General features: G+C 63.1%; 2 protein-coding genes across 7 annotated transcripts in view; one reads left to right on the forward strand and one right to left on the reverse strand.

Annotated features, from left to right (window-relative positions):
* Window positions 1-8,449, reverse strand: part of ASPSCR1 (ASPSCR1 tether for SLC2A4, UBX domain containing) — a 23,946-nt gene extending 15,497 nt beyond the window's left edge. For 2 of the 5 annotated variants that reach the window (XM_059380674.1, XM_059380675.1), the window contains exons 1-4: window positions 8,239-8,449; window positions 7,425-7,480; window positions 6,040-6,154; window positions 5,068-5,168 (exon numbers count right to left, since the gene is read on the reverse strand). In XM_059380674.1, coding sequence (XP_059236657.1) covers window positions 5,068-5,168; window positions 6,040-6,154; window positions 7,425-7,480; window positions 8,239-8,340 — 374 coding nt within the window. In that variant the 5' untranslated portion in view covers window positions 8,341-8,449. Of the gene's footprint in view, window positions 1-5,067; window positions 5,169-6,039; window positions 6,155-7,424; window positions 7,481-7,873; window positions 8,057-8,238 lie in introns of those variants that run through there. The other 3 variants (XM_059380673.1, XM_059380678.1, XM_059380676.1) reach the window with 3 other exon arrangements.
* A 13,177-nt stretch (window positions 8,450-21,626) lies between these two features.
* NOTUM (notum, palmitoleoyl-protein carboxylesterase) lies at window positions 21,627-27,811 on the forward strand. 2 transcript variants are annotated; one of them, XM_059379018.1, is made up of 11 exons: window positions 21,627-21,994; window positions 22,970-23,022; window positions 23,102-23,197; window positions 23,607-23,667; window positions 23,938-23,996; window positions 24,365-24,467; window positions 25,046-25,237; window positions 25,364-25,464; window positions 26,016-26,163; window positions 27,059-27,106; window positions 27,318-27,811. In XM_059379018.1, the coding sequence occupies exons 1-11, from the start codon at window positions 21,663-21,665 to the stop codon at window positions 27,622-27,624; spliced, it is 1,500 nt and encodes a 499-aa protein (XP_059235001.1). In that variant the 5' UTR covers window positions 21,627-21,662; the 3' UTR covers window positions 27,625-27,811. The 2 variants fall into 2 exon arrangements, with proteins under 2 accessions (XP_059235001.1, XP_059235002.1); XM_059379019.1 differs by lacking the exon at window positions 21,627-21,994 and adding an exon at window positions 22,063-22,169.
* The last annotated feature ends 150 nt before the right edge of the window (window positions 27,812-27,961 follow it).

Below are 27,961 nucleotides of genomic sequence, written 5' to 3' on the forward strand. Positions count from 1 at the left end.
GCGGACACACGCTGGCCATGCCAACACCCAGCCCACCCGAGGGAGCCCTCTCTGCACTCACAGAACCTCTGGCCGGGCACACTTTCTCCAAGTCCAGCTCCGGCACCTGATGTCCCCACAAATCACAAACGGAGGGGGGGTGGGGGGTGGAGCCCAGGGAAGGCCTGCCTGCCTCTGTGCCCTCGAGGCCCCTGGACATCAAAGCCAGCCCGTCTTTGATGTGCGGCTCCCCCCAGAGGGATCGGGTTCCTTGCGTGGGGATCTGAGGGCAGGGCTGTAAACAAGCCAGGGGAGGGGCAGCCGCAATCGCTTCCAGACCTTCCCGGCCAATGAGCAGAGCTCTCCCTCCAATACAGCAGACAGGGATGGTCCAGAGCTTTGGCCCAGCGCTCCCTGCAACAGAGACCCCAGCAAAGCCCCGAGACTCTCCCGAGGGGGCTGGGCCAGGGGCCTCCTGAAGGTGAACCCGGCGTCCAACTTGCTCCCGTGCCCCAGGCCCAGGCAGAGCCGCAGGCAACCCGAGGCCGGGCCTGGTGCGGGGGACCTCCGTGGGCGCCTGCCGCCCCTCGTCAGATGCTGCCCCAGACCCGCAGGATGGCGCCAGCTCCATCCAAGGCCAGCAAACCCGCTCCTCTGGTTGGGCCAGAGCCCAGCGGGCACGGCTGGGCAGGGCAGACATGCTGTTGCCATTGGCTTCATGGACGTTCTTTGCTCACCACAAAGGGGCTGGCACCACGGGCAGGAGACGCCCGTCCACCCAGAGCCGGCTCCCAGCAGGGCACTGTGCTGGGGCGCAAGCCAGGTATCCGGAGACACTACTTCCCTCACCTCCTTGGGCCTGACCAAGCCAGGCAGGTACAAACATGGGTGTTGCCAACACAAACCCAGTGCCACCGCGTTCCCCACGTCAGCACAAAAGGGACAAAACCCAACCCAAACAACAGGGCCAGGTTTCAGACACAGCGGCCACTAGAAGGCCCAACTCGGGCCACATCCCAAGGGGCCAGGCAATGCATACCCCAACACAAAGATGAGGTCAGGGCCGGAAGGAGCCACGGGGTCCCTCCTCCAGGGTGGATGGGGCAGGGGTGGTTTCAAGAGGGAAATTTCCTTTCCTTCCCAAAGAAGGATGGGGGCGGTGTCCAAGAACTCTGACCCCTCCTCAGTGTGACCCCGGGCTGGTCCCCAAGCTCACAGCAGCCCCCCTGCAGTCCACTATGCCCCGGGGTCACACAATACTGAGGGAACCACGCACACAGCCTGCCCTTCCCAGGGACATTCAAAGCCGTTTGCTACCAGTGCGACAGCCGGCACTGAGAGCACAGGCTCAGCCACAAAGCCCGGCGGGGAGCAGAGGGACTCCGGGCACCGGGCAGCAGCCCGGGAGTCGCAGGCCTGGAGCCCCTCTTCCTGGGGCTCTCCCTTCCTCAGAGAGCTGAGAAGTCAGGAGGACTGGCCAGTCCGTTCGGAGGCGGCACCGTGTGCGGCGGCCCCCAGTCCCATGTGGGCGTGGAGCACGTCTACGGCTACAGCCCACGGGGAGACCAGTCCAAGAGTGAGACATGCCAGATTTCAAAGCCCTCCGTCCGGCAGAGAATGAAAAATACCTTATTCTCCTGTGGATCACATGTTCAAAGCCCAACGATCCGGACACACAGGGTCAAGTCTTTCAAAGTCCTAAGATTAACTGCACCTGTTCTCACTGTTCTTTTGATGTGGCTGCCCGAAAACGCAAAATCACCTCCGTGGCCCACACGTGTGGCACAGGTGGCATGTCCAGTGGCCAGTTAGCTGATCCAGATGCTGGTGGGCAGGGCAGGGCCACCGTGCAGAAGAGCTGCCCCCCTGGCCAGCAGTGGCCCCCAGAAGCCGTGTTCCCTCCGCCAGCATCCTGGCAAGCAGGGCACACCACTGCCCTGGGACACGGACCTCTGCCCGAGAGCCCCGACGAGGGGACCCAACCCCCTTGCTCATCCCCCTCTCGCAGACCTGGAATTCCCAGAGTCGCCAGCCTCCACCGGAGTCCACGTGTGTTGACCCCTACGAGGGTCTGTCGGGGGGCCACGCACGGGTCCACGTCCAGTGTCCCTGCCTGGCGGGCCGCCCCCGCGTGGCTCCAGTGTGCATCACCAGCTAATTGGGCACGGGGCCGGGACGTGGGGATGACGCTGCCACCTGTCCCCCTCACGTGAACCCCGCTCTGTGGTTAGTGAACGCCAGCTCCCGAGAGGTGCACAGAACCTCAGAGACCAGGCTCAGCGCGGGGCCTCTGCCGGCCTCGCCTTTTGCCCCTAGAAGCTGGTCAGCGGGGACCTGGGGGCCCGGTCAGGCAGCTGGACGGTCTGCTCCTGCTCTCCGCGGGGCTGGTGGCACACGGCGGGCGCACATCGCCGCCGTGGACAGGCGCTGGGAGCGCGATGCAGAGGACACAGGCTGTTCTGGACGCCATGAAGGACAGCCACGCGGCGCAGGTTTGTGGATGCCCCGCTGCCAACTCCAACCGCCCAGCTCCTCCTGGGGTGAGCCCCCACCTCCCCAGAGCCGGCCCCACCCCACTCAGCTCCCTAAACCTCAGCAGCAGCTCCCCCTCCCGAGACCGGTCTACCGTTTCCTCCTCTGTTTCTGTCCCCAGCTGGCCAGGCACCAAGTCCTGCGCGTTGCCACAGGGCACACTGATTCCTTTAGGATTTCGGTTTCCAGGGGCGCCTGGGGGGCTCAGTGGGTTGAGCGTCTGCCTTCAGCTCAGGTCATGATCCTGGAGTCCCGAGATCGGGTCCCGCACCAGGCTCCCTGCTCAGCGGGGAAGCTCCTTCTCCCTCTGACCTTCCCCATCATGCTCTCTCTCGCTCAAATAAATAAATAAAATCTTAAACAGAAATATTTCCGTTTCCAGTACGGCTCGTTTTGTTCTCCTCCTGGTGGACCCCGCCTGCCGTTGAGTGGTGCGGTCTCAGCGGCGTCCTCAAACCGCGCACAAGGGGCGAACGGGTGACCTTTCAGGCCTGGAAACGGCTTTGTCCATGCTCACGCTCACAGTACCTCGACGGACAGCTAGTTCCAGAACACACGCTTTCCTCCAGGCCTGGAAGGCACTCATCAGCCAGCTTCTCGGCGCCGCGGCCCTCCTGCAGGCCTGCCCCGTGTCTGAGCATGGAGAACGGGCCCTTCTGCCTCAGCTCCTGCAGCTCCACAGGGGGGGGGGGCGGGGGGGCGGACAGGCACAGCAGAGGGTCGAGCAGCCACAGGCCCGGGAGTATGTGCCGAAGCTCACGGGTCTGAGTGCCCGCTGTCCTGCTCGCTTGCCTGTGGGAGCCGCTTGGGGAGGGGACACGCTCACGTCATCGCCCGTTCTTGAAACAGCACTTTCAGTGCAGAGGGCCCTGAGCACTGCCTCCAGGACCAGCAGCACAACGCAGGAGGGCAGCTAAGGCCCCTGCCTGCTCTGCCTCCTCGGCCACCCACCTTCGCCTCCTGCCTCCTGCCTAGCCATCGCCCACCACACCCTCGATGTGGCACGGCCACTGCCTGGGCTCTGAGTCGTAGCTTCGTGAAGTCCTTCAGTGTCGGTCTAGTCGCCTTTTAGGCAGAGGATGAATGACGCGCTCCGTTCCACCAACTCTTCTCCGTTTTGGCCGCGGGGCCCTTACGCCTGCAGTCCCCTTGGCCCAGAAAGCTCCTTCGCAGATCCTGGTGCTGCTGCTCCCGAACCCTCCCCGCCCAACCACCCAGGAAATGCTGCCCTGTCGCCTCCCAGGGCGCCCTCCCCTCTCTGTGACATCTTCGGGTGGCTCTGTGCACCTGCCTATCCGCTCCAGAGCCCATCTCGGTGAGCTCGGTGAGGCAGCCCCGCCTGTGCTGAATGGTCCTGACGAAAGAGGGACAGACAGACACAGCCACTGAGGGCAGGTACCCGTGGCCCCAGAGTCGAGCTCTGACCAGCACCTCCTCCCCCGGACGACCCATCCTCTTCTGAAGTAAGGGGACCAGAAGCCCAGCCTCGCCCAGCCAACAGGAATTCCGCCCAAGTCAGACAACAGGCAGCAGCAGCAGCACAGGGAGGCCATCACGGCCACCGATCAGCGAAGCGGGAGCGCCTGGAGAACACGCAGAGGCTGGCGGAGGGAAGGCGGCCCTGGCTGCCGGGCCCAGGCTCGGGGGAGCAGAAGGTAGCCACCTGGTCTAGGCCCAGCAGCGTCGGCAGCTACATCACTAAAAGGACCGGCACATCAGAAATGGGAAGAGAAGCCCCAGTGGGACAGCTCAGGTTGGGGGAAGGGGGGGCAGGAATCGGCCGCAGGGACCCCAGGGGCCATGGTCAGACCAGCAGGCGCTGTCCTGTGGTGAGGCTCTGTCCCCAGGAGAGCCCTACCTGGAGGCCCCCTGTCCACAGACACGCCTCAGGGCCAGGCCCGTTCTCAGGACTGGACACACATTCACCCACCCCATCCTCACATCCCCGCGGGAGCCCCCCAGACGGCCGGCGACGGGCCCCGGGCCACACACAGAGCACCACACCCTCCCACGGCCCTTCCACTGCCGTGAGTGGACGAAGATCTCTGAGCCAAAATGAAATACCAAAAAGCAAAGCCCCAGCACTGACACATTCAAATACAGCATTTACACCGCTGACCGCTGATGAAAACTGACACACCAAATGCCACTAAGATTCTCTCTTTAAACAGGACATGGTTCCACGATAAGGAAGTTTTATACCCAAACCCCTGGTCCACTGAGGAGCCCAGAGCCCCGTTCCCCTCACCGCTCACTGAGCCCCCCGTGACGACAGAAGCACAGCTCTGCCCTTCCAGGAGGACACAGACGGCACATGGTCATGACGGGAGGCCCAGCAAGAAAGATGAGCTGCGGGCTGCCGGCACCCGCTGGGGCAGCAAACGGACCGGCAGCCCCTTCATCTGAAACCAGTCCCCTCACCAGGACCACAGAGCCCAAGAGGCACGGCCTCAGACCACAGCAAACCTCAGGGCTGTGGCTCTGGACCAGGCCCCTGGCCCGGCAGCACCCGCAGCACAGCGGGGCAGCGTCCGGAACCAGGTCACCAGCACTCACCTGGTCTGTGCAAAATGGCTGAGCAGCTCCCAGAGCGTCTGGCCCGAGCAGAAAGTGTCTTGCAACCGAGAGCCGTCGTCCAGCTGCAGAGCGATGCGAACCTGAGGGGCGCGGGTGCAGGACACCCGTCAGGAAGGAAAGTGGTGGGTCCTGCCCCGGACCCGCGTCCGCGTCTCAGGGCACAGGGAAGAGAGCCCTGTCCCTCGGGGCTGCCGGGATCGCGTGGGCATGTGGGAAGCCGCCCCGAATGCTGCAAACAGACTCAGGGCTGGCCCTTCGCGCAGCAACAGATGAGGAGCGTGCACCCCCCCACCCCGATTCTCTCCGCGGACCAGCTCCGGTCATGACGGCTACCTCTGTAAGTGGGGACGTGGGTCTACCTCCCCCGTCCCTCTGCTGCGTGACAGGCACACCAGGGCACGTGTGCCCAGAGCCCACGGGCGAGCGTGTGTCCAACACCCACCAGCACCACCCCCGGCCCCACTGTGGCCGTCTCCACCTATGATAACCATGGGGTCGTCTGCCTCCATCTCCACAACCTAAGAGTCACTGATCTGGTGGAGAGCCACAGGCCACAGTCAGACTCAGGCCACGGTCCGGGCGAGGCCTGGGAGGTCCAGGGTGAAGCCTGGGCCTCTGGGCCACCGTCCTCCCCAAACGAGGCTGCACGCAACATCCCACGGGACTCTGCAGGCTCCAGACAATTCCCCGAGCACAATCATCAGGCCGGCGAGTGCTGCTGAAAGACACAGCGCCAGCTAGCTCACCCAGGAGACAAAACCCGCACGAAGACTGAGAAGGCTCACTTCCCATCCACAGCTGACCCCGGACAGCGTGGGTCGTGGGGACACGCGCCTCACTGGCACACCGCCCTCCATTTACCCTAACACTCCTGTGACGGCGGCTTCCCGCAGCCCAAACAGCCTGAAGGAAAGAGCCAGAGGCAGCACCTGCCCCCTGAAAGCCGCCTACCGTGTTCTCGGGGCCCTCGCGGCTCCGGGAGACGGGCACCATCTCCAGCTTGGCATTGTTGGGTAGGTTGGCAAATCTCCACTGGAGAGAGAGGTCAAGCACATTCCTTTGAAACCTGCAAAACAGGCCATAGCTCGCGGGCTGCCTGACACAGCCCAGCGTTCACATGGTGCTGGCACAGCCCCACTAAGAGCAGGGGCCCCCCGGAAGTGCCCCCCAGCTGCAGGAACCGCAGTACAGCCTGCAAGCCAGCCGGGACACAGCGGGCCCCCGTCTGCAGCAGGTCTGCGAATGGAAAAAGAGTGCCGACTGACTCAGCTTTGAATGCACAAGGAAAAGAGCAAGAGAGAGAAACCAGAAACGGGTCACCGTCTGGGGCAGACCAAGGGGCTGTCCACCCCCACCAGGCGTAAAGCAGCAACATGCCCAAGTCCAGGCTCAAAAAATAAAAACACACCCAGGGGTGACTAAAGGCGTGCACCTGGCTCTGCTCCGAGGCTCTCACCTGCCTCTGGCAGGTGGGGGGATGGGCGGGGGTACAGAAAGAGCACAAGCCTCGGTGACAGCATGGCAGGGGACTGCCAGTACGGAGCACAGCCCCGGGATTCTCAGTGCTAGCATGGGCGAGGCCCAGGAAAGCAAGCGCCCGCACGAAGGGCCACTCTCGTCCCCGACGTGAAGACAGCCACACCATCACGACATGCGACTAAGGCGAAAAGTTCTCGGGTGGAACTGAAACCCACACCTGACCAAAGCAGGCTTCTGGCCCTTCTGTAGTTTCAGACCACTTGGGAATCCGGTGGAAGCCCCCTCTCTAGAAAAACGCCCGCACACGGAGACCCATGTGTGTAGCTCCGGGGCCGCGAGGCCACCCGACCTGCCCCCAGCTTGCAGGGGTTTTCCTGTTTCTGCAAGACCACGTCCTCTTGCTCTCAGAGCCCCACCAGGAACTTATACAACCAAATGCACAAAAGCCCTCTGCGGAGACCCCTAGAAAAGACACATCCATATCCTAACCCCAGAACCGGGAATGGGACCTCACTTGAAAATAAGGGCGTGGCAGCTATAACTGAGTTAAGGATCTGGAGAGGAGGTCATCCTGGACTGGGGGGGCCCTAAATCCAATGACAAGTGTCCTTATAGGCGACAGAGGAAGGGAAGACACGCAGCAGAGAGGGAGAAGGCCACGTGAGGAAGAGGCAGAGGCTGAGGGCAGCCACCAGCAGGTGGGAGAGGTGACGGAGGCTCCTCTCCTAGTCTTGCCAGCAGCGTGGCCCTGCCCATGCCTTGACTTTGGGCGTCTGTGAGAAAATGAACGCGTCGGCTTAAGACCCCAGGCGGGGCGCTGGGCAGGGGTGGACGGACTTGGACCCCAGCAAACTCACTTCAGATCGTATTCGCTGGGGTTGAAGTCCTGTCGCCGGCATGTGTCCTCCAGAACCTAGGAGTCAGACCACAGGCCCGTGAGCCACCGTGTCCGGCCGGCCGCTGGGCTGGCAGCACACAGTCCCTCTCCGTGAACTAACGGGCTGTCCACTGGACACGCCCACACCCCTCCCCTGCAACCCCTGTTCACCGCGGGCCGGCACCGGGCCTGCCCCCCGGCACCGGGCCTGCGGGGCAGCCCCCACCACACGCCTCTCGCTACGCGGGGGGCCCCTCCGCCGGCTGCGCGTCACCGTCCTCCCCACGGGCCGCCGGCACACACGGCCCCCGCCCCCGGGCCCCGCGAGCACGCGGCTCAGGCCGCCGGCCCCCCACGCCGGGGGCTGCTCCCCGCCCGGCCTGCCCAGCGGGGCCCGGGCCGCTTCCTGCGGCGGCGCTTGCCCCGCACCAAGCGCACGAGTGACTCAGCAGGTCAGTTTCCAAGCGCCACGGCCGCACGCCCGGGGACACCGGGCCGGGGACACGGCTCGGGGCTCCGCCGCGGACTCCGCGGGGCGGAAGGAGGTGCCGCGCCCGGACTCCCGCCGGCCCGACCCCAGCCCCGCAGCGACCCGCAGAGCCCCTGAACCCCGAGCCCGACGCGGAAGGGGGCGGGCCCGTCGCGCCAGGAGGCCGCTCATTGGCCGCCTCGATCCCCGCCCCCTCAAGCCCCGCCCCGCGCCCCCCCCCCGACCCCAACCGCAGGCGCGGGCCCGGCGCCGCCCGCCCGCCCGCCGCTCTCCCGGCCGCAGCCACCGCCCGCCGCCGCCGGACCTGCAACAGCACGGTGCTCGGCGTCACCTTCACCGTGTGGCGCCGCCCGTTCGGGGCCAGCACCGACACCGCGGAGCCCCCTCCGCCTGCCGGGGCCGCCATCTTCCGCTCACGTGACCCGCCGCCGCCAGGCCGGCGTCAAACCACTTTCTCGCTAACAGCCGGGACGCACGGCCACGCGGTGGCGGGGCGGGGCCTGAGGGGGCGGAGCTCGCGCGCGCTTCCGGGCCCGCCGCGGCGTCCGGGCCCCGCCCCCGAGGTCCGGGCCCCGCCCCCGAGGTCCGGGCCCCGCCCCCGAATCGGGCCCACGCCGGGGCGCGTTCGCCGAGCTGCGGAGAGCTCCTCGCCTGCGTGGTCCGGCGCCAACACCCCAACGGGCGCCTCGTGGTGTTGGGCCGCGAGCTCGCGTGGCCTGGGCTCCGGGTCCCCGCCGGGCCACCACGCCTCGCCGGCCTGCGCCTCTCTCGCCCTTCGGCCCCGGCTCCAGCGCCCGCTGACCTGCCCCTCCTTCCTGCCCACTGTCCCCAAGTCCCCCGCGGTCACTCCGCCTGCAGCCCTGGGGGGGTGGCGTGAAGGTCAAGGACCGGCTCGGGGTAAAGGCCGGCCAGAGGCTCCAGACCAGAGAGAGTGCTTTGGGTGAAAGTCCGAGACCAGCGCTCTACAGGCTTCATGCCGGGCTCGCAGTCAGCACCAGCCGTACCCTGAGCCAGGACGTGTCCCCCGTCCCAGCCCGCCGCAGGGGGAGTCTGTGGAAGGTGGGGAGAACGCGTGGAATCCTTCCACCCCTCCTGTGTGGGTGCTGTCCCACCTTCGTGGAGGGGACCCACCCACCTCTTGGGCACCCACATGCAGCCCAACACAGACCTCTGCATGCATATGTAGGGAAACTGAGGAAGCTCCAGGGACCCTCCTCATAGTCTGGCCTCAGAGTCCAGGATCCAGGCAGCAGTGCAATGCTCAGTGGGACCTGAGTGTCCCAGGGAGCCCTCTCACCATCAGTGAGCCCCTCCCCTGAGGCCTCAGAGCCTCAGAGGACACTGGAGATGTCCCGCGGGAGGCACCTGGGAGGCATCTGGTCAAGCCCCAATACCAGCCACAGCCAGGTCTTCACTGGCCCAGAGACAAGGGCGGCTGCCCTGCCCCTTCCTTGCTATCTCCTTGTCCACTGCTGCCTGCTCTCATGGGTCTCACAGTCTGTGTGGGGCCGGACACACCGGGGCTTAGAGCACACCCTCTTGGGGCCTTTGTGGTCGCTGTGGGGTCAAGCTCTCCCACCCCACCCTTCTGGCTACCAGGCCCCTGCAGGCGTTCTGTGAGAGACAGGGCCCTACACCCCAAGTCTTCCCAGCCCAGCCTCTTTGGCATGCCGCCAGGAGCCTCTGCCCCACAGGACAGGCCGTTCACTTGTTTACTGCTCTTTCCATCTGCGTGGCCCTTCCCCGCGCCGGTCTGCAGTCCTCGGGCAGAGCCTGGCAGGGGGCGAGTGTTTGACCGTTGCTAGTACTACGAGCACGCGGCCCCCCAACTGGGCCTTCCCCTCCCGCTGCTGACCCTCACCTGGCAGAGGCAGGGTGCCCCAAACTCTGTGGGATCCACGCTGGGGCCCTGGCAGTGGGAGATGGGAGAGTCAGGCCAGAGCCCCCTCCCCTTAGCGGCCTGTTATGGCTGGACCCGGACACAGTGGGGCACCGGAGGACTCAGGCCACTGTGTCCTGGCTTGGAGCCCTGGGGCACTGACCGCACAGCCTGACAAGCCTCCGAAGGCAAGAAACACCTGGAGGTGGCCTCCTTTGGCCAGGGATTGATTTCGCGCCACAGCCAAACATTCAGGTCCTGGACGTGCCAGCTCTCCGCCACCATGGGAAGGCCCCTCACCCACCTCTGGGAGCATTTGCTCCCCCGAGAGGCCTGCCTCGGCTCCTCTGTGCGACTCAGCAAGATCGTTTTGCGCTCTGTCTCTTCCTGCGCGTTCCAGATGCGGCCTTGAGCTACCCGGATCGCAGGACACTGTCCCAGAAGAAGAGACCATGGGGTCAAAGGTCATCTTTGGGAGGTTGGCCAGGCCACGAAGAGGGGTCCTTCCCCAAGTGTTTCGTTTGGCGTCTCTGCGCAGCTTGTGTTCTTCTTGCCCAAGCTGCTATTTTGGAGAAGGGCAGGGCTGTGCCGTTCCTGGTCCCAGTGGCTTCGTTTGTGACAGCCCGCACCTGGAATGACCCGATGTCCTTCAACAGGTGTGCGCTTGGACACCCTGTGGCATGGTCACCCCACAGAACATGGCTCAGCTATCCAAAACAAGCTACAGGCGCAGCGCCCTGGGTGGCTTCCCGGGGAAGGGGACAGAGGCATAAAAAGCCATTCCTCAAGGGCTACAGGCATATCTAAGGGCACATCTGTATAGCCTGATGGAAATGGCAGCATTTTATTTTTTTTAAAGATTTTATTTTTATTTATTTGACAGACAGAGATCACAAGTAGGCAGAGAGAGAGAGAGAGAGAGAGAGAGAGAGAGAGAGGAGGAAGCAGACTCCCTTGCGGAGCAGAAAGCCCGACGAGGGGCTCGATCCCAGGCCCCTGGGACCATGACATGAGCTGAAGGCAGAGGCTTTAACCCACTGAGCCACCCAGGCGCCCCAAAATGGCAGCATTTTAGAAATGCTAGAAGGGTTGTCAGGTGTTCGGGGTGATGGTTTGGGGGAGGGAGTGAGGCCAGTGTGGCTGTGGGAGGGTGATGCCTGGGACCCTCAGGGAACACGAAGGGGCTGCGCCATGTCCCCCTCACTGTCCAGGTGGTGACACTGTCCTTAGTTCTGTCAAATGTTACGATCGCAGAAGAGCCGGCAAAGTGAGCAAGGGGTAGGCTCTGTGTTCTTCCTTGATTCCACGTGATTCTGTCAGCATCTCAGTACAATTTTCAGTTAAAACATGGCATCTAGCGGGGAACCTGCTTCTCCCTCCGCATGCTGCTCCCGCTGCTTGTGCGCTCTCTCTCTGACAACACAGTCTAAAAACAACCAGGCAAACATACAAAAGTAACACTTACAGAAAGCCGAACCTTTGATACAGTAAACCACCACTTTCTAGCACTTCTGTACACCTTCTCGTAGATGAGCACTGCTAAAGACTCGTCAATTTGCCTATGCTCCGCACGGATATCTGCACACATATTTGTCTGAAGGTCAGCCAGCGGAATGACCCGAGTAACCCAGCAGCGCCTCCTGAGAACCAGGACCTTCTCCACTGCCTGTAGCCGGTCCCAAGGTGGACTACATGACCTACACGGTCATGGGTGCGACGGTATCACCTGATACACACTTGCCTTTGGACTTGACCTTGCCCCAGAACGGCCCTTCATCGCTGGCTGTGGCATTGCCTTTGGTCGTCACATCTGTTTTGCTCTTTTAATCCACAACAGACCCTCCATCTTCTGTTCATCTTGTTTCACTTTTCCATGACACTCGCATTCTGAGAGACGGCAGCCCCGTTTGCTGCCAACTAGATCCTCCTTCCAGGGCTAAGCATTCCGAGCAGTGAGGCAGGACAGGGGAGAGCCCTTCGGGACACCGGCTTGTCCTGTTAGTGGGGAGCAGATTCTGGACACACGGTCAAGGTGGGGTGTGCCACAGTGCCCCACGGTTGAGGTTCTTCACAGAGTCAATAAGCCATGTGTGGGGCGACTCCCGGAAACTGTGACTGTGCGCTTCCAAGAGTCATTCCCCCGGTGGCTTTAGCCTCCCTTGATGGCTGGTGTCTGGCTCCTACATTACATTTATGATCACAAAGTCCTGACTTCCTAATTTTATCACTTCCTTTACATGTAGTAGGCATTGTTTGGGTTGAGAAATGCTTTCCCTCTTTTAAGAAAAAATTCTTAAATGTTAAGATGAATTCATAGATTCTTTTTGATGCTCAAACGGATCTAAATTTGAGCAGCGAGACCCTCTTCAAGCTGGCTGCTATGCTCCCTTCTCTTCGGAGGGGGGATTTTTATTTTTATATCATTTCAAACTTAGAAGAAAGTTGCAAGAGCAGTACAAGGAGCTCCTGGGAGTCTCTTGGACTCGCCAGTTGCAGCATACTTCCTTCCCCCTTGCTTGGTCCACTTCTCCTCGTCTCCGTGATTATACTCACAGACTTTTTCTCTGAACCATTTGAGAGTAAATTGGAGACACTCGGCACCTTCCTCACTCAGGACTTTTGTGTTTCCTAAGAACGGAGCCATCCTCTCCCACAACCATGAACTACTACACACCGTGGGACTCCAGCATCAACGCCGTCCTCTGAGCAAGCCCAGGGCACTTCTGTGGTCGACTTCTTTCCTGCAGCCTCTCGACGTGTTTCCAGCCCTCTCTGAGCACTTCTTCATGTCTGTCGCGACGACGTGGCAGGCTCAGCCAGGATGCTCCCTGTCCAACCTTGAATGTGCCATTTCACAAGGAAGCCCCAGCCTCCCACAGGAGGAATGGGATGTAGAAATCAAAGCCTAGAGTGGGGTGTGCTCAGTGCTGTGGGGACGCCTCTGCGCTCCGCGACCCCACCAGGGACTGAGCTGGGATCCTGAGGGCATCGAATGTCTCGCCTTCCAAATCATACCTCAGGCTTCCTTCCCTCCCCTCATGTGGTTGAAGCATATGAAATTGCCAATAGTCCACCATTTTTGTTCTACCAGAAAAAAAAAAAAGGCAAATCTATATGATTCTAGCAAATATCCCTTTCTCCATAGTGAGAACACTCGTTTTCAGTCATATCAGTATATTTCCTCACATTCTCTGTTCCAAAATCCCTCCAAATAGCTTTGGAATTACTACATTGATCTATTAACTACAGACTTACTAAGGAAATTTCACGATCTCTTTGTAGCTGTGTTTGTCCCCAGAATATAAACCACTGAAGAAATCGAGATGATTGTGGGGTGCTTAGGTGGCTCAGCTGCTTAAGTATCTGATTCTTGATTTCAGCTCAGGTCATGATCTCTGGGTCATGGGACGAAGCCCCACGTGAGGCTCTGCCCTCTGTGGGGTCTGCTCAAAGACTTTCTCCCTCTGCCGTCTCCGACTTACAGTCTCTCCCTCTCTCTCTCTCTCAAATAAATAAATCTTAAAAAAAAAAAAGAAAGAAAGAAAGAAAGAAAAGAAATATAGGGGCATCTGGGTGGCTCAGTCGTTAAGCATCTGCCTTTGGCTCAGCTCATGATCCCAGGGCCCCAGGATCGAGTCCCACGTCGGGCTCCCTGCTCAGCGGGGAGCCTGCTTCTCCCTCTGCCTCTGCCTGATGCTCCCCCTGCTTGTGCCTTCTCTGTGTCTCTTGCTTTCTTTCTGACAAATAAAGTCTTTAAACAAACAAAGAATACAGGTATACAAGTTTTATTTGAATTAATTTTATTTTTCTGTGTAGTTGTATTCATCTGATACATAGGTTCCTTTATTTCTGAATCTCGGTCTTTCTTTCATCCCTTTTGATTGGCCGTCATGTTTGGTCACGCCCATATATATTTGATTCACATGTTGCAAGCATGAAGCAGGAGAGCCGGAAAGGATCGCTGCGTCTCGGTCCATTCCTGCTCGCCCCACAGAAAACCGTCTTCTCTCGGTTCCAGGGTAGCCTTCCCGTGTTTCTTTTTGCAAAAACAAGCAGCTGCATGTGTCAGAACCAGGGACATGGACGTGACTTCTCTCTCTCCTTCCCCCTCACCCAGTGGATGGCGCAGGAGGTACCCTCCTCTGTTCTCCTCACGCGGTCCATGTGACCTGCTCCGGGACCTTTGCCTCCCTGCCCTGCAGCCAGAGTGCCCAGTGTCCCAGCTGGATGCTACATGGGATGTTGCGGCCTGTGGGCAGCCTGGGCTGTGGCCGGGGCATGAAGTCCTGGCTGCCTCGCTCTTGGGTCTCCACCAGTCCAAGAAGCAGCAGCACTCAGGAGACAGCGGCTCGATGCTGCCGAGCCAGAGAGAACATCATAGGCAGTGAGGGCCCCATGGCCGGCCCCCACGACCCTGAGCCGGGCCAGGAGACCAGGGTGGGGTCCCTGTTCCAGGCTGCACAGAATCTCCTCCGGCCGGCCCTGCCCAACCCAAATGCCAAGGAGGGAGGAGGTCAGTGGAGGTTATCTTCCCAGGCATCGTAAATGGGGCTAAGGTTGTGTTTTCCAAAAACATGCTGTCCTGAACTATGGTTCTCTTAGGACCTCAGGTGGTATGTTATAAGTAAAAATCTCCTGGCTGGCCTGGGAATCAAAGGTCAAGGAGGAAGTGGCCAGGGGAAGCATGGCCCCCCATACCATACAAAATGTGTTTCAAATATACATACATATATATGTGCATTCACACGCATATACAATAGGATTATAATAACATGGCACTTTTAACCTAACCAGCCAAATCAACTTCCCAACATAGAACTTTCTGGAAGTTACCTGTATTATCATTAGACAGTGACTGCTCATTGCCAAAGAATGAAACCCAGGCACCCTCCCTCGGTGCACACGCCACCCTGTGGGCTGGTGCTGGTGCACTGGCTTGTTTTCCCTCCTCCTGACATCATGCCCTGGGGGTCCCCTCCTGCCCTAGGGGACAGCCCAGGCACAGGATCCAGGGCCGGGAGCTGGGGTTGGCGGCCCCCAGGCAGAGAAGAGCCTTCGCTCACACACGCATACACGGGGCTCGATCAGATCACAGCACTGAGCTCATGAAACAAGTGGTGTTTCTCCGCTGTGGCCCAGGAAGCTGCAAATAACCAGCAATACCCCCCCCCCCCCCACTGCACCCTTCTCTGAGATGGGGGGCGGCAGCCAAGGGGGCTGCTGAGGGGGTCTCCCAGCACCCTCCCATGCCAGCCTTCAGCCAGCCCTACGGAGCAAGCGCAGCGGGGTCTGGGGAGGACAGGGACCGCCGCCTCCCCTGCTCCTTCCGGCCTACGACCTCCCTCCCTGCAGCCGCTGGACAGCTGTTCCCAGGCTCTGCTTTGAATTAAACGGTGGTGTGGCCCTTTAAGAGCAGTGTCTGCCGCCCCCGCCCCGCTGCCCCCTTTGATGTCGCTGGCTGGCTGGCTCCGAGAGGTTCCCAGCAAGCAGATCTGAGGGTTTGTTTCTCGCTCCCCAGAGGCCACGTGCAGATCACAGGGTGGGAGGGAGGCTGGCCGGAGGTCACGTGGCTGGCCTCCCTGGCCCGCAGCTGCCGGTGCAGGCCTGGGTCCCCCCGGGATGGGGACCAGCTGGCCCCGAGCTCATTAGGGTGCGAGGGAGCCCGCAGCTGGGACAGCTAAGGAGGGGCTGTGTCCGGCTCCGGCTCCCTTGCACAGGGCGAGGCCTGGGGCAGCCGGACCTCCCTGAGGCCCTTGCTCACCTGTACCCCCCAAGCAGGCGCACAGCCTGGCACCCTGGGGATGCTCCTGCGATGCCCCAGAAAGCCCTGCCTCGTCAGAGTTTCTGGAAGCACCTCCTCTCCCCCCCTCCCCCAGCTTTGGAATGTGGCTGTTCCCAGGTGGCCACTGACGCCCAGCCTTCAGCCAGGACCACCTGTCACCAGCTGAGGCTTCATGGGGAGGGCAGGACCGGATGGCACGCGGAGAGGCAGGCAGGTCCTGCCAGGTGACCGGAGGGACCCAAGCGGTTGACCTCGGGGCCGAAAACCCTACTCAGATCTGCTGTTCCCTGGTTGGGGGTGGGGAGGGAAGATCACAGCAGGACCCAGCCTCTTCCTGCAGCCCAAGGCTCTAAGTCCCGGGCACTCTCAGTCCTAGGGTAAGGAGTATAAATGGTCCCTTCTGCCAGGTGACCCCAAGGCTGCTCAGGCTGGGCTGCAAATGGCCACCTGATTCCCAGGAGAAGACGTCCCAGCATCAGACCTAGAAGTGTCCATAAGGAGCCTAGATATCCCCCCACACACACCTGCACCAAGCAAGGGCTTTCGCTGATCAAGGTCCCAGGATATGAGGCCAAGAGGGATTTCTGGCTAATGAGTGGGGGTGGGGGCTGTGGGGAAACCAAAAGGGGGTTCAAATTCCGTGATTGCAGGCTCTGGCCTTGAGGTCCCTTCCTGGCTCCCAGCTGGAGGTGGGTTCTTCTTGGCTGGCTGCAGAGCAGAGCCACCTCTCAGAGCAAGAGGCTGGGGGGTGCCGGATTGTCTGCCCCATTTCCCTGCCCTCTGGGGTCTTGGAGGTCAGCAGCTGGAAGCAGAGCCACCCAGGTGGCCAGGCAAGGCAAGGCAGCCAAGGCGGGCAGGTGGTGGCTGGACCCCAGATGGCCAGCCACAGCTGGAGCTCAGAGCAGCCCTCCTGCAACCGAACCCCGTCTCAGGGCCCTCTGGGGGCCCCAGGAAGAAGCCAGCTATGTGATGTAGGGCAGTCCCACATCTGGGCAAGGGCCCTGGCTCTGTAGCTGCTAGATGGCCTGAGGTCCCGCGGGCCCAGCCCTCTGGCCAGATTGTGGGTCTGAGGGGGCCTCACGCAGGGTTTCAGGGGGCCCCCTGCAAAGCTCGCAGCCCTCCGCCATGCCATCCTTCCTCCCCCACAGCGCCTTCAGCCAGCCTGGGCCCTGAACCTGCCGCATCTTGAGCCCTCACTGAAACGTTTAGTCTCTGCCTTTCCCGCTCGCCACCAGAACTATGCACATGTCCACTCGTGGATCGTGGATCGCAACTCCCATTCCTTAACTGTGTGCCCGTCCAAGGTCGCTGGCTCCCTCCCCCATGTCCTCCTCCCCAAGGACAAGCCCCCACACCCCAAACCACGGTCCATTTCCGTTTCCCCAGCTCCCTTGCTGCTGGGCGTAGGCCAGATGGAAGTTCAGCCGGGAGTACTCACTGCCCACCTGGCCGGGGGCAGGAAGCCAAGGGGCAGGAGTAATGTGCCAGTGGGAGGAGGGGGCGGGCAGAGCAGGGCCAGCCCCACGCCCAGGATCCATGGTGTCCCCAGCCTCCGGGCCACCGCATCGAGGGATGTGGATCATTGCTCGTGCTCCTCGTCCCCAAACTAAAGTGTCCGCCCTCCAGACATTCCTTTGTGCCCAGGACCTCAGCCTACCTGGGTCGCTGAGGGATGGCCCACATTCAGGCCAAAATAATAAGAATCTTATTTCACAAGCTCACTGGGCTCTGCAGGTCCTGCGGATTTTCATGTTCCCACCCCCCTGGGAGGAAGGTACTATTCCTGTCCCCACTTTATAGATAAGAAACCTAAGATCAGAGACCCAGCCACAAGCTAGGAAATCAGGCACTCAGTCCTGCTGCTAGATCCCCCAACGTGTGGGTCCCCAGACATCTGTCTAATGGGCAAATGGGGGTACGCACATCCCGTGTCCCAGGAGAATCTCCAGAGTAGCAGCTGCCCCCGCCGTTCCAATCCAGGCCCACGTCTCCAAGCCCCTAGAGTCCAGCTCACCATGCTGGGTCAGACTCATGGATGCTCTAGGGCTATTTTCCAGGTAAAATTCTCATGACATAAAACCAACTGCTTTGGAGCGTAGAATTGTTTAGTACACTTGATGTTGCGCAATCACCACCACAATCAAGTTTAGAACATTTTCATCACCGAAAAAGAACCTCGTCCCCACTAGCGCTTATTCCCCATTCCTCCCCGTCCTCTGGCAACCAGCAGTCTGCTCTCTGGCTCTGGGGATTTACCTACTCCAGACATCTCCTGCAAGCGGAATCATGCAATATGTGGCCTTTGGAATCCGGCTTCTTTCACTCAGTGGGATGCTTTCAAGGTTCGCCCATTGTGGAGCCTGTCCCTGCTTCATTCTGTCTTGCGTCTGAGGACTATAGCATCACACGCAGAGACCACGTTCTGTTTATCCATTCATTTTGTGAAGGATATTGGGGTTTCCCTCCTTTAGACGATGGTCCCATGTTGCCGTGGACGGTCACAGACGAGCTTGTGTGAGGACACCTTTTTCAATCCTTTTGAGACTCTCCCCAGAAGTGGCATCACTAGATCATATGATAATTGTGTTTCAGCTCCCAGGGAACCCCCAGACGGTGTCCTCCCATGGCTGCCCCCTTCCACATTCCCACCAGCAGCGCAGGACCAGGCTCTCCACACCCTCACCAACCCGTGTCCTTTTCCGTTTCTGACCATGGCCGTCCGACCAGCTGGGAGGTGGTGTCTGACCCATGGCTGCTCCGCAGAGGGCTGTCCCTCCTCCCACCAGCCAGGGCCACAGTGGCCGCTGGGCTGGGTGAGGGCAGCCTAGAAGCAGAGGCCCAGGGGCGGGTGGCTTGAAAGACCGGCTGTCCTGGGAGGGCCCAGCGGCTTTCAGGAGTTGAAAACCCTGAGCAGGGCGCCTGGGTGGCTCAGTGGGTTAAGCCACTGCCTTCGGCTCGGGTCATGATCTCAGGGTCCTGGGATCGAGTCCCGCATCGGGCTCTCTGCTCCGCAGGGAGCCTGCTTCCCTCTCTCTCTCTCTCTCTCTCTCTGCCTGCCTCTCCATCTGCTTGTGATTTCTCTCTGTCAAATAAATAAATAAAATCTTAAAAAAAAAAAAAAAGAAAAAGAAAACCCTGAGCAGGGGGCATCTGAGCTGCAAAAGGTAGAGCTGGCCCCTGAGGGGCAGGAGCGCAAGGACAGGGCCAGTTCCGAGTCGGCAGAAAGACGAGGGCGAGCGGCCAGTTGTCGCAACAGCGTCGGAGCCCAGCTCTAAAGGAGCAGGTGTGGGGAAGGTGGACACAGACAGATGGCGAAGTTCTGGGGAAAGCTGTTCGCTTTTGCTCATGATGTTGAACAAACCAGAACAGGAACTCGTTTTGAACCAACGTGCCGGCTAAGACGCATCAGGGCAAACACCGGCGGCTATAACACGCGTGCTTTTCCCTTGTCCCGGCATTTCGTCGGCAACCCTGCCGGCCGCCCCTGCTGTGCCATGCTGGGCACTTACACGCATGGGCGCCCAGAATCCCACAAAGAACCTCTGATGGAGGAACGGTCATTACCCCACTTTAAAGAAGAGGAAACGGAGGCACAGAGAGAGGTCACAGGCCTTGCCCTGAATCTCCCAGCCAGGAAATGGCTCAGAGCCAGGTCCCTGTGAAGCACAAGCCCCCTGGGTCCTACCATCCAGCGGGAAGTAGCACTGCCCCGCCTGGGACTGGGGGTCACAGGCTTCTAGAGGGCGAGGGCTCCCTAAGCAGGTTCTCCCCAAAGCGAAGGTCAGCTGGGGCCAGGTGGGAAGTGGGACCACCTCTGGGTGGAACCAAACTTTGAAGCTACTGACTCTGGCTGGCCGGTCCCAAGCACGGCCTTCAAGCTGACCTGACAGGGGTTAGCCAGGGGGACAGGGGGACGACAGGAGGTGTGGACTGCTGAATGAACAGAGCTCATCCTCAGCTCTTCCATTAGCTTCTCTGAGTCTCAGTCCCCATCATCCGGAAAATGGGCACACAGCCACACTGAAGGGGCCTTTGGGGAGGACACACACCTGTGACACCACATGCCCTCTCCGTGGTTGAATGACCCCAGCCCAGGCCAACCTCCGGGATACCTCTGGCTCATCTTAGGTTTCCGGGGCTCTGCCCCAGCATCTCACAACTCTCCAGTGCCCAAACAATGGCTGTTAAGGACCCTGTTTGGTCTTACCGGGAGACAGGCAGCTCAGTGCCTAGCCTCGGGCCCTATGAGGACAGAGGGCACTCATGGCCAGCAGCAGTCGGGGCTTGGGGGGACTGCTACCAGGGCCCTGGAGGCCTTGAATCTCCTGCCCTACGAGGGGCTGCAGGTGCTTTCCAGAGGACACAGCCTCCCTGTTGCCCTGAACCAGGAGAGGGGCTCCGGAAGGCCTGCCCTAGTTTGGGCTCCGGTCCCAAAAGGCAAGGCCCGTCTTTAAAATGGGTGTAACACATCCCCTGGACTGTAGAGGGGAGGGGGTGAGAGAAGGTCTGCTGGAGCTGTCCATGGCACTTTGTGGGTGTGGAGGATGAACAATGCCTTTTTCCCCCACCCACCCGCTAGAATCCTCCTAAGCAAACACCTGCCCCCCCCTTGCCCTTTTGATTTCTGAGAAAGAATCTCCTTCTGTCCTCAGTGAGGCCCGCGGGGAAGGTGAGCCCATGATGAACTTGGTTGGGTGGAGGTCACTCAGGGGAGACCAAGCCCGCGGCTTATAGATCCTGGCCCCTGACTTCCCAGTGGTAGCTGGGGCAGGGAGAGATTCTTGGGGGCCCTTGGGGTGGAGCGCTCAGCCAGGGCTCTGGCAGACAGGATCCAGGACCCCACCCCGAGGCCCACCGACCTCGGTAAGTGGCAGCGCCCCACGGCTTCCCAGCGCCGCCCAGAATCTGTCCATCCAGGCGGCGGGATCTGGCGACTCCCCCGTGGCGCCGTGCCGGGGCGCCCGCTGCCTCCCGCAGGTCACCGAGGGCGCCGGGTCCCGCGCCACACCTGTCCGCTCCTCCTGGAGGCCCCGGCGCCGCTGCTGCCGGCCCCTCAGCGCGGGGCCCTGTGTCCGCCGTCGCTTTGATCCCGGGGGCCCCGCTGGATAAAAGTCCCGGGCGGCTCCGCGCCAGCGCCAGAGGGGAGCGCAGCCGAGCCGGCGTCCCAGCGGGCTGGCGCAGGGCGAGCGACGCCGAGGAGCCGGGGCCGCGGGGTCGGCCGCGGTGAGCGCGGGGCTCGGGCCCGTTCGGGGCGGGGGGTGCGGGCCGGGGTTCGGGTCGCCCGCGGGCTGCTCCGGGCCTGGGCGGCGGGGGGGGGGGCGGGGGCGGGGGGCCCCCGGGCGGCTCAGGTGAGCGCACCCGCCCTGCGCCCCCCAGCCCCGTCGGGCCCGGCCCCTGCGCCGCAGGCGGAGTCCCGGCGCGGAAAAGCCCCGCTCCTGCCCGGCGCCCCCACCCCCGGCCCCGGCCCCGCCGCCCCTTCCAGCCTCCTGGGGGCGGGGGCGGCGGCGCCGGGCCGGCCGCGGGGAACGGAGCTGCCGGGACCGCGGGGCCGCGCTGCCCCCCACGGAGCCGGGCCGGGAGCGCCTCCGGCGGCCGCGGCGGGGTAGGCCAGGCCCCTCCGTCAGGCTTGCGGTTTGGGAAGAAAAGGCGATGCCTCCGCCAAGAAAAGAGCGAGCGCGGCCCCCTCCCCCTCCGCCGAGGCGGGCGGCGGCGGCACATCTAACGCGCGGGCACCCGGGCCGCCGCGGCCCCCGCAAACTACGCCCAGGCTCGGCCCCCGCCGCTTTATTGGCGCGGGCCGGAGCCAGCGCACCCAGACCCTGCGCTGCCCTCGCCGGCCGTGCGCGGAGCCCGAGCTGCCCAGGCCGACGGCGCCCGGCCCCCGGAGCCTCGACGCCGAGCCGCCCGCGCTTCCTCTGCCGGGCCCAGCGCGGGGAGCGGGGCGAGCGAGCAGGCGCGACCGGCGCCCTGCGGCCCGGCGCCCCCAGCCCGGTGCTCCCGCCGCCGCCGCCGCCGCCTCAAGGCCGCCCGCTCTCCGCAGGTGGCCGCGGGCCCGAGCGGCGCGGCCATGGGCCGAGGGGTGCGCGTGCTGCTGCTGCTGGGCCTGCTGCACTGGGCCGGGGGCGGCGAGGGCAGGAAGACCTGGCGGCGCCGCGGCCAGCAGCCGCCCCCGCCGCCGCCCCCGCCTCGTGCCGAGGCCGCCCCCGCGGCCGGGCAGCCGGTGGAGAGCTTCCCGCTGGACTTCACGGCCGTGGAGGGCAACATGGACAGCTTCATGGCGCAGGTCAAAAGCCTGGCTCAGTCCCTGTACCCCTGCTCGGCTCAGCAGCTCAACGAGGACCTGCGCCTGCACCTCTTGCTCAACACGTCGGTGACCTGCAACGACGGCAGCCCGGCCGGGTAAGGCCCGCCCCCAACCGCCCGCCCGGCGCGCCCCTGCAGGCGGCCCCACCGGGTTCCCGCCGCCTGGTCGCCCGCGGCGCTCGCGCCCTGCGTCTCCGTGCGCCCTCGGACGCGCGGACTCCCTGCGCTGGTCGCCCCCCGGGGGAGAGGAGCCGACCCTGGCGAGGATGAGGTGCGGTGGGGTGGGGTGGGGCGGCGCTCGGAGAGCTGGCGTCGCGCCAGGCCGGGCACTGACCCCTCGGTCACTGGTGCCCAACCCCTCTGTTCGCGTCCTTCGGTCTCTGGGCGGGGAGATGGCAGCCCTCGAGTGGGGAGGAGGCAACGCAGCGGGGCGGGGAGAGTCCTGCTGTACCAACATCCCCACGCCGGCTCCGCACCGACCCTCTCTGCTCTTTGCTGCTGCCGGGACTGCCTGGGGCCCCAGCCAGCCAGAGGGGCAGGGAAGGGGCGCAGGTGGGACGGAAGGAATGGGGGTGCGGCGTTGACCCCTGTCCAGCCCCAAAGCGTATGAAGGAAGGATGTAAGGCTGCGGGTCGGGAGTCGTCAGCGGGAGGACCCGGTGACACCCGCGCCCTTCCACGACCTCCCGGCGGGTCCCAGGGATCCCGCCCCACGCACACGCCTCTGGAGAGGGCGCTTTCCCGTCTCCAAGCAGCGCCGCGCGTCCCAGGAGATCCCGAGCCCAGCGAAGACCGCCCCTCCGCCCTCCCGGCCGCGGGCGCCAAGGTTACAGCGGGTCCCGCGCGGGGCGGGCCGTGGGGATTTTCCACGGACCACACAGCCCCGCGCGGCCCTTCCCGCCCTGCGAGCGCCACCTCCCGGGACGGCCACGGCCGGCGGGCCGCGCGCGCTCTGCGGGACCTGGCCGCTGGCGCCCTCGTGCGGCCGGAGCGTGCGCCGGGCGACAGGTGGAATGACCCTTTCGTCCCCAGAGCTGACCACCCGCCCCCCCCCCCCCCCCCCCCCCCGCAGCTACTACCTGAAGGAATCCAAGGGCAGTCGGCGGTGGCTCCTTTTTCTGGAAGGTGCGTCCCAGGACCGAGGCGGCGAGGCGGGCGGAGGCCCCTGCGCGCGCGCGCCCTGACGTGGGGGCTGTGCCCGCAGGTGGCTGGTACTGCTTCAACAGGGAGAACTGCGATTCCCGCTATGACACCATGCGGCGCCTCATGAGCTCCAGAGACTGGCCGCGCACCCGCACAGGTGGGCGAGTCTCGAGTCTCAGACTGCCTGGGGCTTCCCCTTGGGGGTTCCAAGTTCTGGAACAACCCTTGCTGTCCTGGCTTTCTAGAGCCCTGGGGAGGCCCCACCCTTGCCCACCCCCCAGTTCTCTGGCCCTCCTAAGGCCAGGGCACCCACCTAACATCTTCATTCTCACTATGCAGGTAAGCTCCGGGGCGGCTTACCATGGCTGCCACCACTCATCCCTAGGCCAGGGGAGGGTAGGAGAGATCCAGGGTGGCATCCGAGTGACTGGCCTGGCCCACCTGCCTTGGTGCGGCCAAGGAGGGTCGCCCACCTCCCACGGCTTCCTGTGGTCTGGTTGCTGTGCACTCCTTCCCCCCAGAAGCTGCCCACGGGGCCCACTGCCTCTGTCCCCCCCCCACTGCAGGCACCGGGATCCTGTCCTCCCAGCCTGAGGAAAACCCCCACTGGTGGAATGCCAACATGGTGTAAGAGGGAACAGAGGGTGCTCCCTGGGGGGCCTACCTCCAGTGGGTTCTTTCCTGGGCGGGTCCCATGGGGGGTGGTCCTCATTGGAGAGGGCCCTTATGGGGGGGAGGAGTCCTTCCTGGGCAATCCTGTCCGTGGGGCCTTGTCCTCGGAGACTTCCTTCCCAGGAGGCCTTGTTCTCAGGATCCTTTCTGGGAAGGGGGTCGTTCCTGAGGGCCGTGGGTGGCAGAGGAGGATGGTGGCGAGCTCACACTGTGCTTGTGTCACAGCTTCATCCCTTACTGCTCCAGCGATGTCTGGAGCGGGGCTTCGTCCAAGTCGGAGAAGAGTGAGTCCCTGGCCTTCCTCTCTCTATTCCCCGCCCCCGAAAGACAAGGCAGGGAGGCCGGTCTCGGTCTCGGAACTCCCTCTAATCCCCTAACAGTGTGTCCCAGGATGCCTGCCCCAAACACCCACGGCTGGCTGTCCATGGCTGGCTGGGTGCCTGCGAGGGTCCACACTCCTGGGTGTTCCCTGGGGAGGGGCCCACGGCATAGCCTTGGGCCCCTGACCACTTCCCTCCAGTCCGCCCAGGCCACAGCCCCTGGAAGAGCCTCCAGACCCCCAGCTCGACCTCTTCCTCCTTCCAACCTGGAGGCAGGAAGCCTTGCTCTCTGTCTGGGCCCCCACCTGAAGCCACCCTCCCTCCCCCTGCAGATGAGTACGCCTTCATGGGTGCCCTCATCATCCAGGAGGTGGTCCGAGAGCTCCTGGGCAAAGGGCTGAGCGGGGCCAAGGTGCTGCTGCTGGCAGGAAGCAGGTGAGCCAGGCAGGGCGAGGCGGGAGTCTGCAGGGGTGCGGCGGGAGTGGGGATGGGAGGGCAAGCAGGCTGAGCCTGGGACTGTAGAGGGCTCCAGCTTCACCCTGCCTGGGCAGGGAGCACGAGGGTCCCCAGGGTTCAGCTACGGAGTGCTCCGCAGCTGGAGGCCGTCCAGAGACTGCTTCTGGGCCCTGTGCTCGCCAGAGGCCAGGGAGGCCTTGGGCAACGGTGACCTAGGTAATCGGGGAGGCATTCGTTGTGGAACAGGACCCCTTCTCCAGGGCCAGCGTCCCTCCATGTGCGATCACACCTGGTTACAGGCATGCAGAGGGCCCAGAGGGTATCCAGAGTCTAGAGAACTGAGCCTGAGCCCACAGAGCCCACCGTGGTTTGCAGATAAGGGAGCTGAGTCAGAGGGTGAGAGAAAGGGAAGGAGGAAGGCAGGAAGGGATCAGTGCCTCAGGACCCCAGAAGTCTGGGAGCCCATTGTTCAGAAGGCTTCAGCACCCCAGGCGGGGCTTGGGGCTGGCCCCGGGGCAGGGCGGGTTCCGGGGCCTCACACGCTGCCTTCTCTGCAGCGCGGGGGGCACGGGGGTGCTGCTGAACGTGGACCGGGTGGCCGAGCAGCTGGAGGAGCTGGGTTACCCAGCCATCCAGGTGCGGGGCCTGGCGGACTCGGGCTGGTTCCTGGACAACAAGCAGTACCGCGGCACAGACTGCGTCGACACGGTCACCTGCGCGCCCACGGAGGCCATCCGCCGCGGCATCAGGTGCCAGAGGCTGGGAGGCCGGCCGGGCGCTGGGAGGTTGTCCGGCCCCTGTGTAGAGCACCTGTGGGTTGGGGGGGCCCGGTGGGGACGGGCACGGGGGCTGCCTGACCCCCAGCCTACGCCCAGGTACTGGAACGGGGTGGTCCCGGAGCGCTGTCGGCACCAGTTCAAGGACGGCGAGGAGTGGAACTGCTTCTTCGGCTACAAAGTCTACCCGACACTGCGCTGTGAGGGGCCGCCGCGGGGCGCGGGGCGGGCGGGCGCTGAGCAAGGAGTGCTAGGCCAGGCTTCTTCAGGTCCGGAGTCTAGAGGCCGGCCCGGGGGGACACCACTGCCTGCCTACACGGGAGCGAGGTACCGGCGCTCTCCTGGTCTGCCTGGGACCTTCCCAGTCCCGTCCTTGACCATGCACTTGGCCCCAGGCAAGCCAGGGCGGCTGGTCACCCTGTGCACATTCAGTCAGGAATGTGCTCGGCATGAGTCCCCGTGCTGCCCTTGTTGGGGCCTGGGCCGTCCCTCCCTGCTCCACGCTCAAAGGGACATCACCAAGTTTTGGTCAAAGCAGAGAGCCTGGGAGCCAGGCAGGGGAAGGAGGTGGGGGATGGGTAACAGGGTCCTTCCTCAGACCAGGGTGCCCTGGGGGCTGGGATCCGGCACTCCCAGGGAGAGCCCAGCAGGTCTGCAAGCCTACCGTGGCCCTCGCTGGGACCCCGGAGGCCCTTGGCCTGGGGTGGGGGCCGAGTGCCGAGGCGAGGCCCAGCTGAGCTGTGCCCCCCAGGCCCGGTGTTTGTGGTGCAGTGGCTGTTTGACGAGGCCCAGCTCACCGTCGACAACGTCCATCTCACGGGGCAGCCTGTGCAGGAGGGCCAGTGGCTCTACATCCAGAACCTGGGCCGCGAGCTGCGGAACACGCTCAAGGACGTGCCGTGAGTCCTGGAGACACCCCCCAACCCCGGCCCCCTCGGTGTGCGGCAAACTGCTGGGCTGCACGAGTGGCCTCACAGGCGAGAAGCGGCCCCTGGTGGCCCGGGTGAGGGTGTCGGCCAGTGCTGGGAAGAAGGGAGCTTTCCAGCCGCGGGAAGACATGAGGCAGCTCACGTGCGCGTTCCCCTGAGAAGGAAGGCCGCGCAGCGCAGGATTCCAACCCCAGGACGTTCTGGAAACAGCAGAGCTGGGGGGCAGCAGGATCAGTGGGTACCAAGGACAGAGCTGGGGCGGGGGAAGGATGAACAAAGCACAGAGAATTGTCAGACAGCGAGACTGCTCCGTGGGAGACCGCGATGGTGGACACACGTCATTACACACGTGTGCAAACCCACAGAACGCACAGCGGCAAGAGCGAGCCGTGACGTACGCCACGGACTCCGCGTGACAATGGCGTGTCCGCGCGGGCTCGTCAGCTGTGACAGACCCACCATCTGTGGGATGCTGATGGCGAGGGAGGCTGTGCTCGTGGACCAGGCGTGCACGGGGAAATCTCTCCCTCCCAGTGCGTTTTGATGTGAACCTAAAACTGCTTGAGAAATACAGTCTATGACTATACAGTCCGTGACTGTGGCATGTCCGGGTCGGCCTCCCCCCACGGCCCAGCTGGCCATGCCTGGCAGCGGTGCACTTGGAGCAGGGCTCAGAGGCAGAAGAGACCGGGGTTCGTCAGAGCGTGTGGGCTGGAGGGGACAGGGCCTGGTCCAGAGGAGCGGCTGGCCAGGCGCGGCTATGGGAGGAGGGTGGGAGCCAGGAAGGGGACGGGTTCCCAGGGGAGTGGGCACCGGGCTGGGTGGGGAAGGGCCCGGGGGTCACAGTGCGCCTCCTTCCGGACAGGGCCAGCTTCGCCCCCGCCTGCCTGTCCCACGAGATCATCATCCGAAGGTCAGTGTCCCCAAGCCCTGAGTGGATCCCAGCCCCAGCCCCAGCCCCAGCCCCCCGCGGGCCCCCTGCCTGGCCTGGCTCTGTGTCAGGGCTTTCTAGGGCCATCAGTACCACGTACACAACCAGCTGTGTGGCCAGCACTCAGACCCAGCCCGCCCCCTGCCCCCTCTGGCCACACTAGGTGACCCCCCACCCGGATTTCTGTCTGCAGCCACTGGACGGACGTGCAGGTGAAGGGGACCTCGCTGCCCCGGGCACTGCACTGTTGGGACAGAAGCTTGCACGACAGCCACAAGGCCAGCAAAGCCCCCCTGAAGGGCTGCCCGGTTCACCTGGTGGACAGCTGCCCTTGGCCCCACTGCAACCCCTCCTGCCCCACTATCCGGGACCAGTTCACGGGGCAGGAGATGAACGTGGCGCAGTTCCTCATGCACATGGGGTTTGACGTGCAGGCCGTGGCGCAACAGCAGGGTCTGGAGCCCAGTAAACTCCTCGGCATGCTGAGCTCGGGGACCTAGGCTCCGGCTGGCTATCCCTGCTGCTCACCACTGCCTGCGGGAGGCCCCGCTGAGCCGGGGTCCTGGGTCCCGCCACCCCCCAGCCCCCCACCCGGCCTCTCCTGGCCTTTTGTATTATTTTATAAAGTCACTTTTTTATTACTTTAATTTTTTTAAAAGGAAAATAAGAAATATATGATTAATGATATTGTTTTGTAACGTATTTTTTTTTTAAACAATGAAAGAAACAAAAAGACAACCAAAGAGCCTAACCTTGCGGGCGTGTTTGTTTGGGGGAGTCGCTGCCCACAGCACACCCCGACCCCCACCGCCCGGGCGGCAAGATCCTACAGGGCAG

The sequence above is a fragment of the Mustela nigripes genome, chromosome 16, assembly GCF_022355385.1.
Source record: "Mustela nigripes isolate SB6536 chromosome 16, MUSNIG.SB6536, whole genome shotgun sequence".
Lineage (NCBI taxonomy): Eukaryota > Metazoa > Chordata > Mammalia > Carnivora > Mustelidae > Mustela > Mustela nigripes.